At 40.6% G+C, this 14,329-nt stretch overlaps 1 protein-coding gene across 3 annotated transcripts in view; it reads right to left on the reverse strand.

The window, feature by feature from the left end:
- MTMR6 (myotubularin related protein 6) overlaps positions 1–8,517 on the reverse strand; it is a 35,039-nt gene extending 26,522 nt beyond the window's left edge. Inside the window, exon 1 of one of the 3 annotated variants that reach the window (XM_014843213.3) lies at positions 8,275–8,517. In XM_014843213.3, the coding sequence (XP_014698699.1) occupies positions 8,275–8,298 (24 nt within the window). In that variant the 5' untranslated portion in view covers positions 8,299–8,517. The remainder of the gene's footprint in view (positions 1–8,274) is intronic. The other 2 variants (XM_070520413.1, XM_044777417.2) reach the window with 2 other exon arrangements.
- Between the last annotated feature and the right edge of the window lie 5,812 nt (positions 8,518–14,329).

A 14,329-nucleotide genomic window follows, 5' to 3' on the forward strand; every position in this document is an offset into this window, starting at 1 on the left:
CTAAGACTGTAACATATTCTAGGGCAAGAACTGTGTTTCTTATTTACGTCTGAACACCTAATGGCTAGTGTAGCATCCGACACACTAAATGTTTGTTGAACTAGGGTGAACTGCCACAGAGAAATTCCCCATTGGGGAAAAAGAGAAGGTGCCCACAATTTACTAGTGGTCTCTTTTGCCAAGGGATTCATTAAACAGAATTCTTCTTTATAACATTACCATCCCTCATTTCTCTCTGCCACCTATTCCCTACACAGTATATGAACAGTAGATACTCATTCAGTAATTTATGAATGAACAAACTCAAAATAAGTAGACAAATTACTAATAGAGTATACAGTTATAGTTTTTTTTTTTTTTTTTTAAATACATGTGTGGACTCTCAGTCCTCTATACCCACCCCATCACCCAATTAGGACAAAGTACTCTTCCTCTAGAGCTGTATAATAGATACAACATAGTTCTTTCTAGCCGGGTGTCTATCAAGATTGGAAATTCAGGTTGAAAATACTCTTCCCAATGCTCTAAGCGTATTTCTTGATTCCCCCTAATCCCCACATCCAAAATTATGTGAAATTACCTTTGTGAGATCTTTAATTTTGGTTACCTACATACAAGTTTGAAAGCCTCGCTGTTCAGCTGAAGGATCTCCAAAACTTTGCAGAAGTACAAATCCCAAGTCCCACCTCAACTCCACTCAAAGATCTCAGGAGATGGAGACCAAGAATCTGTATTTTTAAGAAGCTCATCATGTCATTCTTACTCAATTCATATTCCTTCTAACTCCAAATTAATCCCTCTTGCTCTTAACTCACATTAGGCTGGCTCCTTCTCTATCATTATGTTCTTTTCCCAAACATTTAAGGCCCCAGCTCATCTAGTCCTCTCACTTTTTAAAAGAGCTTCTTACCAACTCTGGCCCTTCGAAACATACAACTGTTCTGTGTGCCCCTCCCCCCACATCTTTCAAGAATATGGGAAAAACAGGTACATAAACACACAATATCAAGAAAGAGAAGGGCTGGCCCCGTGGCCAAGTGGTTAAGTTTGCGCACTCCGCTTCTGCATCCCAAGGTTTTGCTGGTTCGGATCCTGGGCATGGACATGGCACCGCTCGTCAAGCCACACTGAGGTGGCGTCCCACATGCCACAACTAGAAGGACCCACAACTAAAAAATATACAACTATGTACCGGGGGGATGTGGGGAGAAAAAGCAAGGAAAAAAAAAAAAAGAGGAGACACAAACTTTAAAAAAAAAAAAAGAGAGTTTACTAATTCACTCAACAAAGATTTACTGCCTATCAACTAAAGACCAATCTGTCTGGGTCTCATCTTCTTTATCTGTAGAATAAGGACAATAATCTCTTCCTCAAGGGCTGCAATAAGGTTGGATAACAAATGTCAGGTATTTTACCCCACGTTTGCTTGACAAATAGTAAGCAATAAAATGCTCAAATAAAATTTTGCAAAAAATTACTATTGTTAGTAAGCTGATAAGGTAAATTGAGCCCTGACAGTCCTGTTTTAAGCTACTGTCCAGTTAAACTCAAACGGAGAAAGGAAAGAGGAGGCACATGGACTTTAAAAGAAATTCAACATTCTAATGTGCTCTATAGTTGGAAAAAACTATGTTTTCCTGCTCTAAATGTTGAAGGCAAGGATCAACAAAATTTTCTTGACTAACGGAGAATATAGAGGAAACACAGACTTCTCAACAGAGGAGACATAACATAAAAGGGGAGGCGCGTAACATTTTATCTGATGAAAAAGAAACACTGATTAGAGAATCTATGCCACAGATAAAAGGATATAAACAGAAGATTTTAAGCACAGTAGTCTATGACCAGGTGTGATTTTTAAGAAGATCGTTCCAAGGGCAATGTGGAAAAATTGCTGAGTTAGAAGAGACTAATGGCGGGCAACCAGGGAAGAGGCTAATGAAGTAATCTAGCCCTGCCTGGAGAAATGTGATAAGGGCCTGGACTAAGCTGTAACAGACAGCACAAGGAGGAAGCCCATCTTGAGATAATGACAAAACTGACGTGAGAAGGAAGGAAGGAGAAATAGAGGCTTCTTAAAGATATTAAGTTTGTCAGACTGGCTGTCATTCACTAGGATAGGGTATAAAAGGAACTGTAAGTCTGAAAGAAGAAGTTCATCTTGACTATAATAAATTGAGGATTATTCATTACCTCAGTAAATGCAAAATAATATTCAAATCAAGAAGATATAATAGGAAATCATTATACCTGACTGCTTCAATATAGCTATTTCTATATGTATGTAACAGATAATAAAATTAATCTGAAATTATTCCAAAACATTTAATTAGTACTTAAAGTTCTGAAGAAAATAACAGAATTTCTGAGAAAATATACTGATTATTGTCTTTGCTGCAAATCCTAAAATAAATTTAAAAAACAAAAGAAATCAGATCTTTTTCTTTGCTAAAATCATCAGCATACAAATTTCAAACCAAAGACTTAGCCAATTTCTAAACATCAACTGCTGCTTCACACTTCCCCTTTCCAGCAAGGAACTGAAAGTGCTTTACAGATGTTGCTAGAGATTTTTCCTAGTGTTTTCTTGGAAATGTTTTAAGTCAGATATTTAGGAAGCAACTACAACTCTTTCAGGTCACTAGCACGGAGGCACTACAGAGACAGCGTGAGGATCCTTTAATTACAGGTGTCACTACAGGCAAAACGGGAACGGGAAAGGAGGGAAAGCTTATGGGAAAAGAAAGAATAAACCAAGAAGAAGAAAATGGAGCAGAGAGAAAAGAAGTGAAGGGTGCGGTCATGATGGTGAGAAGGGGAATGCCAACACATTACTTAAAGGGCCATTTAGTTGAACTGTGCTACCCATCGGCCTGCACTAAAAGAGACCCTAATGGTCTATACAGGAAGTTCAAATTTCAGCTGATTATAAAGCTGGAAACGAAAAACACAGGGACTCACACATACACGGAATCACACTAAAAATTCAGACATTTATCTACCCCAGGGGGAAAGTGGGCACTGGGACAGGAATGGACCAACGGACTTCCTCAATCAAAGTTCTGTGACCAACAGTCATGCTTACTCTACAACTACACGACAAGGCTCCTGTAGCAGAAAATGCACTGTCACGGCTTCTCTGGCTTGCTACACATCCCTCCCGATAGCCAGGCACCCATTTGGGACTCTTAGAATCATTATTCCACACTCCATAGCACTGACATCTTGCAAGAATTAGCTATCAAAAAGAAAGAGATCATGGGGCCGGCCCGGTGGCACAGCAGTTAAGTGTGCACATTCTGCTTCGGCGGCCCGGGGTTCGCCGGTTCAGATCGCAGGTGCGGACATGGCACCGATTGGCACGCCATGCTGTGGTAGGTGTCCCACATATAAAGTGGAGGAAGGTGGGCGCGAATGTTAGCTCAGGGCCAGTCTTCCTCAGCAAAAAGGGACGATTAGTAGCAGATGTTACCTCAGGGCTAATCTTCCTCAAAAAAAGAGAAAGATCATCGAGCTGCCTTCATGAAGTGGACAGTAAAGCATCAACAGGGCTTTTTTTGTTCATGTGTCCCCAGTTCTTAGAACAGCATGTGGCTGCATAAATCACCAAACGAAACAGATGATAAATCCAGTGGGCACTTTTCAGTCCTGTCTTACCTTGCTTTTCTGCAGCGTTGGACACAGGCGACATTCCATAAATGGCTTTCTATCTCATTCCATAAAAGCAAAGATTTCACATTAGCCTTCAAGGCTCTATAGTAACTTGTCCCTGCCCCCAACTTTAATCTTCCACTACGCTCTCTCCTTCACTCACTCTGCTCTAGCCACACTGGTCTTCTTGCTAGTTCTTAGCAACCAGGCATGCCCACCTTAGGGTTTTTGCTCTTACTGTTCCCACTGTTGAGACTGTCCCTATTCCCCACCCATGTTAACATGGCTACTCCCTCACCTCTTCCAGGTCTGTACTCAAGGTTCACTTTCTCTGTAAGGGCTTCCCCAACTACCCTATTTACAACTGTCCTCCCCCAACGTGGGCCCACCCTGGTTCTCTCCACAGCGCTTACCACCATCTATCATACTACCTACTTGACAATAAATTTGTTTATTATGTCTTTCTTCCTAAACCAGAAAATAAGTCTTATAAGGTCAGAGATTTTTGTCTGATTTATTCATCGCCATTTCCCACGTACCTAGAACAGTGCCTGGCCCACGGAAAAGGAAGGAGCAGGGGAGGAAATCGGAATAGGGAAGACTGTTCCCTTCCTCTCTGTGATTCACCTCCTCCCATTTTATCCTTGATACTCTTTCTCTGCTCGCCCCTTTTTAAGGATTTCTAGGGCTCCAACCTTCACACTCTTCTCCACAGAGCCTCTACACAGTCTCCTTACATACACTCGTCTGTGAGAGAAAATTTCAGTGATTACCAAAACACTGACAACTCCACTGACAAATCTATTTCTCTGGGCCAGACCTCTTCCTCAGTTCTGGACCCTCATACTCAGCTCCCTACTAGACAAAATCCTACCACCTCAGCTCCTCTCATCCATCTCCTCCTCTCCATTCCCACTCACACTGCCCTACCTCACTACTCAAAGTTCTCGATTAGATAATTACTCTGTGAGGCAGGATGTGTAATGGTTATGCGAACAGTACTGGTATCACAAAGACCTGGACTCAAGTTCCCAGCACCACCTCTTTCTTAGTAGAGGCAGCTGTGTGAGTCAGGACAAGTCATTTTACTTAATTTCTACAAGCTTCAGTTTTCTCACCTGTATAATGAGATATTAGTCAAAACAGCACTTTACATGGGGAAAAGCATTCAGGTGCTCCTCAAAATCTACTGGCTCTTATTTCAAAGACAATTAAAATAATATCAATTTCTCCTTATTCTTGATCTATTCTTAGTTTTGCATCTCCTTCCCTCTTTGTAACAGATGACATATCTGTATACATACATGTATGATCTCACATTCTAATGACAAAAGGGGTAGCAAGCTAAGAACAAACTGGGCATTCCTTTTGGAATAACTCAATTTGAGCCCTAGAAGGGTTAGATTCTCATGGGGCGTTCCATTCTGTAACAAACTCCAGGAAGCAGTCTTTCAGATATAACTAGGAAAACATTCTTCCATTTCATTCTGTAAAATTCCATTCACAAACAGCACAGTATGGTTTGATAGCAATATATGATGTCAGCCAAAGCACTGGAGCCTGGCGGAGAAAGACTGCAGAAAGAAGAACTGTCCCTGCTAATTTCCCATTGTTTCTTGGCAAGACTATCTCATTAAGGCAAAATGAAAGCTCAAAGTGATAGGCAGTAACTACACTCTTCATCAGTATAGCTTGGAAATGCTCTTTGGGAGATTCATTATCAGACGACATCTTTATTGATGCTATACAGTTACTAAACAAAATGTGACCAAAACAGGATGACATACCTGTTTCCAAATTTTAGAAGTATAAAGCCATTTAATTAGTACTCAGCTAAAATACTTTATCTGATAAATTACTTTGGTTAGTAAGCAATAAAAAAAAAAGACCATCAACAATGTAAAAAATACTACTACTACATAAATACTATTTACTTACACAAAGAAGAGATTTGGGGAAGAAAAAGCACTCAAAGGAATTATTATTAGAATTTATTTCTAAATTGATATTAATACATTTAAACAATTAGAGTAAAACTAGAGAGGCAATGGAAAAAACATTACCAAGTCTTTGGAGTTAGAGAAACTTCGACTTTATCCCTCATGAGCTAACTGGGCAGGTTATTTAACTCTCTAAACCTACTTCCTCCTCCTCTGTAAATGGAGATAACGACCCAATTAGCAGGGTTATTTAAGAGATTAGTGATAATTCTGCATAAATTATGTGAAATTGTATACACTGTGAAATAAGACCCTATAGTTGGTTATACTAACATATAGTTGTTAATAAATGGTACTTATTACTTTTCAGATATAGCTTTCTGAAAAACATAGAAGAAATCACTAAATAGATACAAAGGACTACTCTATAATCAATTCTTGATCATAGTGACTAAACTACAGAGTTCAAAACAGCTAAATAAACTTAAAGCAATTTTTTTAGTTTTGAAATACTTACAATTGTTTTTGCAGCAAATTAACTATGTCCAGGTGAAGGCTATGCATAACAGAAACAAAAAGTTGACTATGTTCCAATCAACCTTTTAAGAATAAGTTAAAATTTAAGAAAATGTTACAGTCCACACAACAATTATCAAAATGCATTATGCCGTCTGCGTCCATCGTGCTCACTGTGACCTACCCAGTGTCTGTACAGTGCCTGGCACACAACAGCTACCGAATAACTATTTGTTGAATGACAGTCTACACACATCCATTTAAGATTATTCCAGAGTAGTAATGGCCCACTGCTAGAAAAATAACCCAAAGTGATAAAGGAGCACACTTGAGAAGTAATTTTTATAGAAAATTAGTCAGAAATCTCTTAGTCTTTAAAAAGGCATAAAACAACCTCACTAAACCACCAGCACGGACTCAGTGTGAAAAGGTAAGACTAAATCAGAAAATTAATTGAAGAAAAGTCCATCAACTTTAGGAATTAAAGAGGAATATCAGACCAAATCAAAGTCACCAGCTATAATCTTCCAGGAAATAAGAGAAGCTACAACTATATAAATAAAGACATATATCCATCATAAATTTAAGGAGGAAAGGTTTAAAATAAGTCAAGGAATCCTAAAGATTTTCTAAAATTCTGTTTCGCTCTTACCGATCACCTAGAAATAGGGTCTGTTCTAATTTATTACATTCAGTTCATTTTTACTGCTTTTCTACTGCGTGGTATACACTGTAACAGGCATGAAAAATGCAAAGATGAGGTTCAATCCTGTACAGAAGGAAGGCATGCGTGCACACTGCTACTGCCTACTAAACATCTGGAACCTTGGAAACAGGAGAAGATCCTGATCTGATGACTACTCTAGTCCTCTTTTCCACCTCTGCATCTTCTACTAGTTTGGTTACTTAATCACCCTTCTATTTTCAAACTTTAAGTGCCAGCAACTTGAATTCTAGAGTTATTTTACCTTTCTTTTCTTTAAAAAAGAAAAAAGATGTCTTAAAAGGGGTTAGTTTTTAGCATCTTCAATTTTATTATAGTAGATGCAATGCTAAAAGAAAAAAAAAGCTCCAACAAAAATCCACGTACACCTTAAAAAGGTTTGTGAAACATTGGAAAGACAAAGATCTCAAATTCTCCACGAAACAAATGAAGATGAGGTATGTCTGCCATTTTCCTAGATGAAAGGTAACTTTAGGATGAGCAGCAATTGACTGATGGTTTCAGCGAAACATGACGAGTCAGGATTCACAATGGGTCCTCTTCCTGATTTTGTTAGGCTCTGAGCCATCTTAAAATCATGTTATTCAATTCTTCTGGTCTCAATTTACGTTTTCTCCCTCCCAGTGTTGAAGCTGAACTTAAATGTTGTTGGTAATTTGGTAACATTCGGATGTTTTTTTCTTCAGTTTTAAAATTTGTAACAGAATCATAAAAATACCCGTTGTCAAAATAAATACCTTTCACACACAAAAATTAAGCATGGGATTTAATAAGCTCAATTGAAAAACAGTTCCATCAGACATTTTAAAACACAGGTTAACATTTTTCTCTTCTCCACAGTTTCTCTGTTAAGCTGGCTCTTGACAGCAAAGACAACAAAGTTTGAAGCACAGAGACGGAAACAAATGCAAATGACTGGAGACCGAGACAAGAACGTGGGGCGGAGCCCGGGGCGGATGTCAGCTCCTGCAAATCCTGCATCAAGAATCTTGCACCGGACAATTCATGGTGAACAAGAAAAGCTTACACAGCACCTTGAGGACCCACCAGTTTTCCGTTCCATGAGGCCGCGAACGGCTGAGAGCCCCCGAAGCCAGGCAGTTCCAATTTTGCCCAACAGTGTAGCGCTGAGAGGGGCCGACCGATTTCACCGGACTTAACCCCAAGCAGCCCACATCCTCCGCACCACCCCATCCCGCAATATCAACACCAAGAACTGAAGCGAGACGCCCACTCCCGTGGGTAGAGGAGGCCTCCGCACGCCCTGGCCCAAACTGCCCGCGCCCTCCCGGACTAGGCCCGGCCAGGACCCTCCGGCCCGGCCCAGGTCCCCGCCCTCCCGGCCGGCCCAGGCCCCCGTCGGGCCAGCTGAGCTCTCGCCGCCTCCCGCTCTGCCGAGCGGGACCCCGGCCGGGGAGGAACGGCTCTCCCGCGTCCGACTACCTTGGTGGTACGGATGTGCTCCATCCCGAGGTGACGTCTGCCGGCAGCTCGCCTCACAGGCGTACCATAGAGAGAAAGAACTCGGGGGACCACAGCGACCCAGACGCAGCGGGAACCACCTCCGCCGGCCACCGCCGCGGCCCGTCAGACCGCCCCAGGCAGCGTCAACTGCGCAGGCGCAGCGGGCCAGCGCCGTCTCCTAGAAACACTTCCCCAAACCGGGCGTCGCCGAGGGGGCGGGGCGGGCGGGGCAGAGCGTCTGCCGAGGGAGAGCGGCGTCTCGTTCGTTCGGAGTCGCCGCGTGTCCTACAGCGCCCCCTGCCCGGGGAGGCTCACCAACGCCTGACGTAGGACCGGAAAAGCAAGAGCGCGGAGGGGTCCAGAGAAAACTATTCCCCGCGCGGGAGTGGGTCCTCCGACGTGCTGGTATAAAGAGAGACAGGATGTCACGGAAGTTCATTAACCTACCAATGGACCGCGCCAAATTTTAATACTTTCTCTTTGGTTTGAGCTATAATTCTATTCACAGGACTCTATTGTAAGGAAATTAACAAATATGTTCAGTGCAGCCTTACTTGAAACAATAGAAATTTCCAAGGATTAGTTATGTAAAGTGTGGTTATGTCCATGCACTGTTAATGCCGGCATTCATTAAAAATTATGCAGTAGGTCCAGATAACAGGTAAAGGCTGAACAAACTGAAAAATCAACAACTTTTCTTAGATCTGTAAGAGAACCGAGGTCACAGGGCAAACTACTGCCCCCCAAATTAGGGAGAGGGACAGGCGAAGACAGAAAAATCACGATTTACAGAAGAAACCGGCAGGCAGCAGGGAGCCAGTGACAGGCAGTTCACTTTACCCAGTACATCACATCCAACTATTCCGAAAAAATTACACAACACACTAAAAGACAAAAAACACAGTTTGAAGACACAGAGCAAGCATCAAAACCAGACTCAGACATGGCAGGGATGCTGGAATTGTCAGACTGGGAATTTAAAACAATTATGATTAATATGCTAAGGCTCTAATGGGTAAAGTAGATAGTATGCAAGAACAGATGGATAATGTAAGCAGAGAGATGGAAATCATAAGAAAGAACCAAAAAGAAATGCTAGAGATAAGAAAACACGGCAACAGAAATGAAGAATGCCTTTGATGGGATGATTAGTAGACTGGACATGACTGAGGAAAGAATCCTCGAGCTTGAGGATATCTCAATAGAAACTTCCAAAACTAAAAAGCAAAGAGAAAAAAGACTGAAAAAAAGCAGAACAGAATAAAGGTGTAACATATACATAATGCTGAAGGAGAAGAAGGAGAGAAACAAATATTTGGAACAATTATGAATGAGAATTTCCCCCAAATTAATGTCATACACCAAACCACAGATCCAGGAATCTCAGAGAACATCAAGCAGGATAAATTTCAGAAAAACTATGTATCATTCTCAAACTATAGAAAATCAAAGATAAAAAAAAAATTCTGAAGAAACCAGAGGGAAAAAACACCTTACCTATAGAGGAGCAAAGATAAGAATTACCTCTGTCTTCTCTTCAGAAACCATGCAAGCAGGAAGAGAGTGGAGTGAAATATTAAAGTTGACAGAAAAATCGCCAGCATTCTAGAATTTTGTATCCTGTGAAATTATCCTTCAAAGTGAAATGGTGGGGCTGGCCCCATGGTGTAGTGGTTGCGTTGGGCACACTCCACTTTGGTGGCCTGGGTTCGCAGGTTTGGACCCCAGGTGGGGACATTCACCACTTCTTGGCCATGCTATGGCAGTGTCCCACATATAAAGTGGAGGAAGATTGCCACAGATGTCAGCTCAGGGCTAATCTTACTCAGCAAAAAAAAAAAAAAAAAAAGATATGAAACGGAAATGAAGAAGAGTTTTGTTCATTGAGATTTGTTTTATCTTACTAACGTTCATAAAGTATATGGTCCAGTTTAAGAGAACTTCAATGTGCACCAGTAGCCTAAATCCTATCCTTCCCTAAAAAAGTTGGGATCCAATAAAATTAATCGGATTTAGTATTTTCTGCTGTCCTGATCTCATCACGTATGCAAACAGGGCACTTAATACAGTTACAGTTTCAATAAAGGAGTTCACTGAGACTTATAAGCTAACCTGAAGAAAGACCAGCCAGCCAAGAAGAGATCTGTTTCTTAGGGTAGTTAGTCTGGCGAAATGCCAACATAATTATCGGCCATGAAAAACCGAAGTTTAAAGCAGACAGGAATGAGGGTCAGCACATTCTCTTCCTATAAAGCCATTTGGACACTTTACAGTTGAGAAGTTTGCTTAGTTAGCATGAATTCAGAGCAAGGGAAATTAACCAAAAGATATGAGAGGCTGTTGTCATTCAGCCAAAATCTTGATGCATCTGTAAACCCTATGAGATGTACCAACTGCAAGATCAGATGATAGTGTTTCTGGGCCATGGAAGCCTCTAGAGGCAGCCCTGAATGCTCATTATTATACGCATATATTAAATATCCCTAATCTAGGCTTCGCTGCTGAACAACACCCCTTCTGAGGGCCTTGTTGTTTCTTTAGATATGGCACTTGGTCAATTAAGTTCCTATCAAGATATGGTCTAGAAGTCACGCTGTCTTTTTAAGGAGTCTTTAAACATCTGTGCTTTGATTAATTTTCTTTTGATGTGTATATTCATAATTTCCTTTATTATCCAAGTTCTGAGGGACACCTAGATTTTGGTTTACATATGCCTATGAAAACAACTTAAAATGGTGACATGACTATTATTGATGACTTTAATAAAATATCATTTTCTTAATTGACCTTGTATTTAAAATGGTGGTGTTATGAATCAGAAAATAACAAATATACAAAAACATTGAATAAGCAATCACAATGGTTTGAAATAACGGGGAATCAGCATCTTCTGCATTCATTTCTCCCTAATGTTTATTTTTACATTGTTGGAAAAAAAACCTCACTTATTTCCCCTATAAAATGCACAAGAAGTGTCTGATATTATGATTGTCATATGAGAAAACATATCATATTTAAAAATTAAATGTTGATATGTTCATCGCAGCATTATTTACAATAGCCAAGACGTGGAACCAACCTACATGCCCAGAAACTGATGATTGGATAAAGAAGATGTGGTATATATACACAATGGAATACTACTCAGCCATAAAAAAAAGACAAAATTGGCCCATTCGCAGCAACGTGGATGGACCTCGAGGGTATTATGTTAAGCAAAATAAGCCAGTCAGAGAAAGATGAACTCTATATGACTCCACTCATAGGTGGAAGTTAGTGTATTGACAAGGAGATCTGATCGGTGGTTACCAGGGAAAAGGGGGGGTGGGGGGAGGGCACAAAGGGGGAAGTGGGGTACCCACAACATGACTAACAAAAATGTACAACTGAAATCTCACAAGGTTGTAATCTATCATAACATTAATAAAAAAAAAAATCAGCTGAAGGCACATCCACATGTCACCACAAAAGAGTGTTCTCTTCTGAGTGATGACCCATACTATTGATGAGAGTTACTAGGTGACTCAATTAGAAGTGATAGTAAGATCTGGGGGGTTAGAATGAAGTAAGCAGCCTTTAACTTGGCAACTGGGAAGTCCTAGATATTTGTGGGACGTAGGCCTTTGTTAAACTTGGACAAATTATTCCTTTAGATGTGCCCCATTTCCTAAAGTTTTGAATTTCTGTACCTTTTATTCAGCAAAAGCAGCTGAGACTTTTGCTTATACATTTTCTTCTCTTTTGGCATTTGGAGTTGTTGCTTTAAATGCACTCGTTCTCCAGGGTTACGTTTCATCAAAGGAAGCTGTGCATGAATGCATTCGCCACGCCCAGCTGCTTCAGGGCTAACGTAGTTTAAGTTATGGATGATATCAGATAGAAGCAGAACTTTAAAATGTGAATGTTTAGTCTTGTTTGGGCACTGCTGAATTTGTGTCCCAGCCTCGTCTTGTGACTTCAACTTCTGGCTTACCTCCTAAAAACAATAAAAATGAACTCTTTGGTTCATGTTTTCAGTGGAAAAAAAAAAAAATTAAATGTTGATGCTTTCATAATTATGCTTACTGTTTACTATCTAATGGGATATTATAAAAGCAATCACACTCTCTAACATGGGTGTTCTTAAATAAACATAAATCATTAAAAAAGCAAGAATATTTCACTTGATTACATTTCTAGGCTTTTATTTTTAGGTGTATTATTGCGGAAGATGAAGCCTATGATCAGAACTCTTTCTGGAAACAAAGCTATCTGAATTCAAATCTCATTTCTGCCACTTACTAGCTGTGTGCATTTGGCAAAATTATTTAATTTCTCTAACTCTTGGTTTAGTTATCTGTAAATACTTAGTACTTATCATTATCTCCTCCACTGAGGTATTTGTGTTGGTTAAATGAAATAATGAACAGAAATGCTTAAGCATAATAGCTGGCCTCAATTAATGCTCAGCAAATAGTGGTTGTGTATGTGTGTGTTAAGCAGAATGCACCCTCAGAATCCCCAGAGATGTCTAGATACCTGCTGATCCTCATTCTAATCTTTCGCCCTGAGTCACAAATTTATTTGGATGAGGCTGTGCTCATTTGGGGAGACTGAGTGAAGGATGAAACATTTGTTCTTATCTGAGTGCACTGTATACCATACTCCAGTGATCATATTATGTGTTCTATAACCCTGCAACTGAGGAGGTGCACCTGGCCCAGTGATGTGCACATGTCCTGGTTAGCTGACATACAGGACTGCCTCAGTCTCATGCTGAGTTGGAGGGAGACATACTGTGATGTTTCCAGAAGGGCAATATGACTCTCACTCTCTCAGGATTTGAGGGTTTGGGAGCTTGCTCCTCATTCTATCCTAAAGAAGGTTACTAATCATTTTTTTGCATTTCTTAACTGTGTGACCTCCTCTCTGAATCTTTTAGATAAGTAAATATTTCAATTTATATATTTTTTATTGAGTTAATGATAGGTTACAATCTTGTGAAATTTCAGTTGTACATTAATGTTTGTCAGTCATGTTGTAGGTGCACCACTTCACCCTTTGTGCCCACCCCCCACCCCACCTTTCCCCTGGTATCCACTAAACTGTTCTTAGTCCAAAATTTTAAATTCCTCATATGAGTGGAGTCATACACAGATTATCCTTCTCTCGCTGGCTTATTTCACTTAACATAATTCCCTCAAGGTCCGTCCATGTTATTGCAAATGGAATGATTTTGTTCTGTTTTGCAGCTGAGTAGTATTCCATTGTATATATGTACCACATCTTCGATAAGTAAATATTTCTGACCATTTGTACCTGCTGTTGACATCGGGTGATGCAGTAGTCGGTCGGGCTCTGTTCTGTGTAACCACTTCATTGAATACTGGGGTCTTCTGGCTCTGTGGTTCTCACGCAGGCAGCAGCTTTCTTTTTCTCCAGTTGCCCTTCAAGCCTGCTTTGCTGCTCTCCCTCCCTCTCCTCACCAGGAGCTTAAGCTCCTAGAGAAATTCCAGTCACTCTTGGGTTTTGGAACAATCTAATTTTTAGGAGTCAAAGAATCCAGTCTAATGTAAATAAAAATCTGCCGTTGTATCCAATTCAGAGCTTCTCTTTCCCTATACCCCCCAGGTTTGATGACAGTGGGGATGGAGGTGGGAACAGAGGTGGGGGAATCTGTTTTGACAAGTTTGTTCCGCTTTCTCCCTGCTTGCTTGCCAGCTCCTGCCTTTGCTCTCTGGGAATCAAGTCTTACTTGACCAGTCCTATTATAATCTGGCATCGCTGATTTTTTGTGTGGCTGATGCCTGAATGCCCCCTCTTTCTCCCTTGGGCACTTAGTCAATTAGTTAATCCTTCTCTCCATCCTCTGGGACCTCTAGATCTTCTCATTTCCCTGAAGTAGGTGCAGTGCTCTCCAGTTCATTTCTTACAAGCTAGCTAGCTCCTGGTTTTTGATTTACTCAAAGCCTTGTTATTCCTCTTCTTCTAGACTCACTTGAAACGTCTCTGTATCTGTACAATAGCTTTGTCTTCTCATGTCTCCTCCATATAG

This window comes from Equus asinus, chromosome 11, assembly GCF_041296235.1.
Source record: "Equus asinus isolate D_3611 breed Donkey chromosome 11, EquAss-T2T_v2, whole genome shotgun sequence".
Taxonomy (NCBI): Eukaryota; Metazoa; Chordata; class Mammalia; order Perissodactyla; family Equidae; genus Equus; species Equus asinus.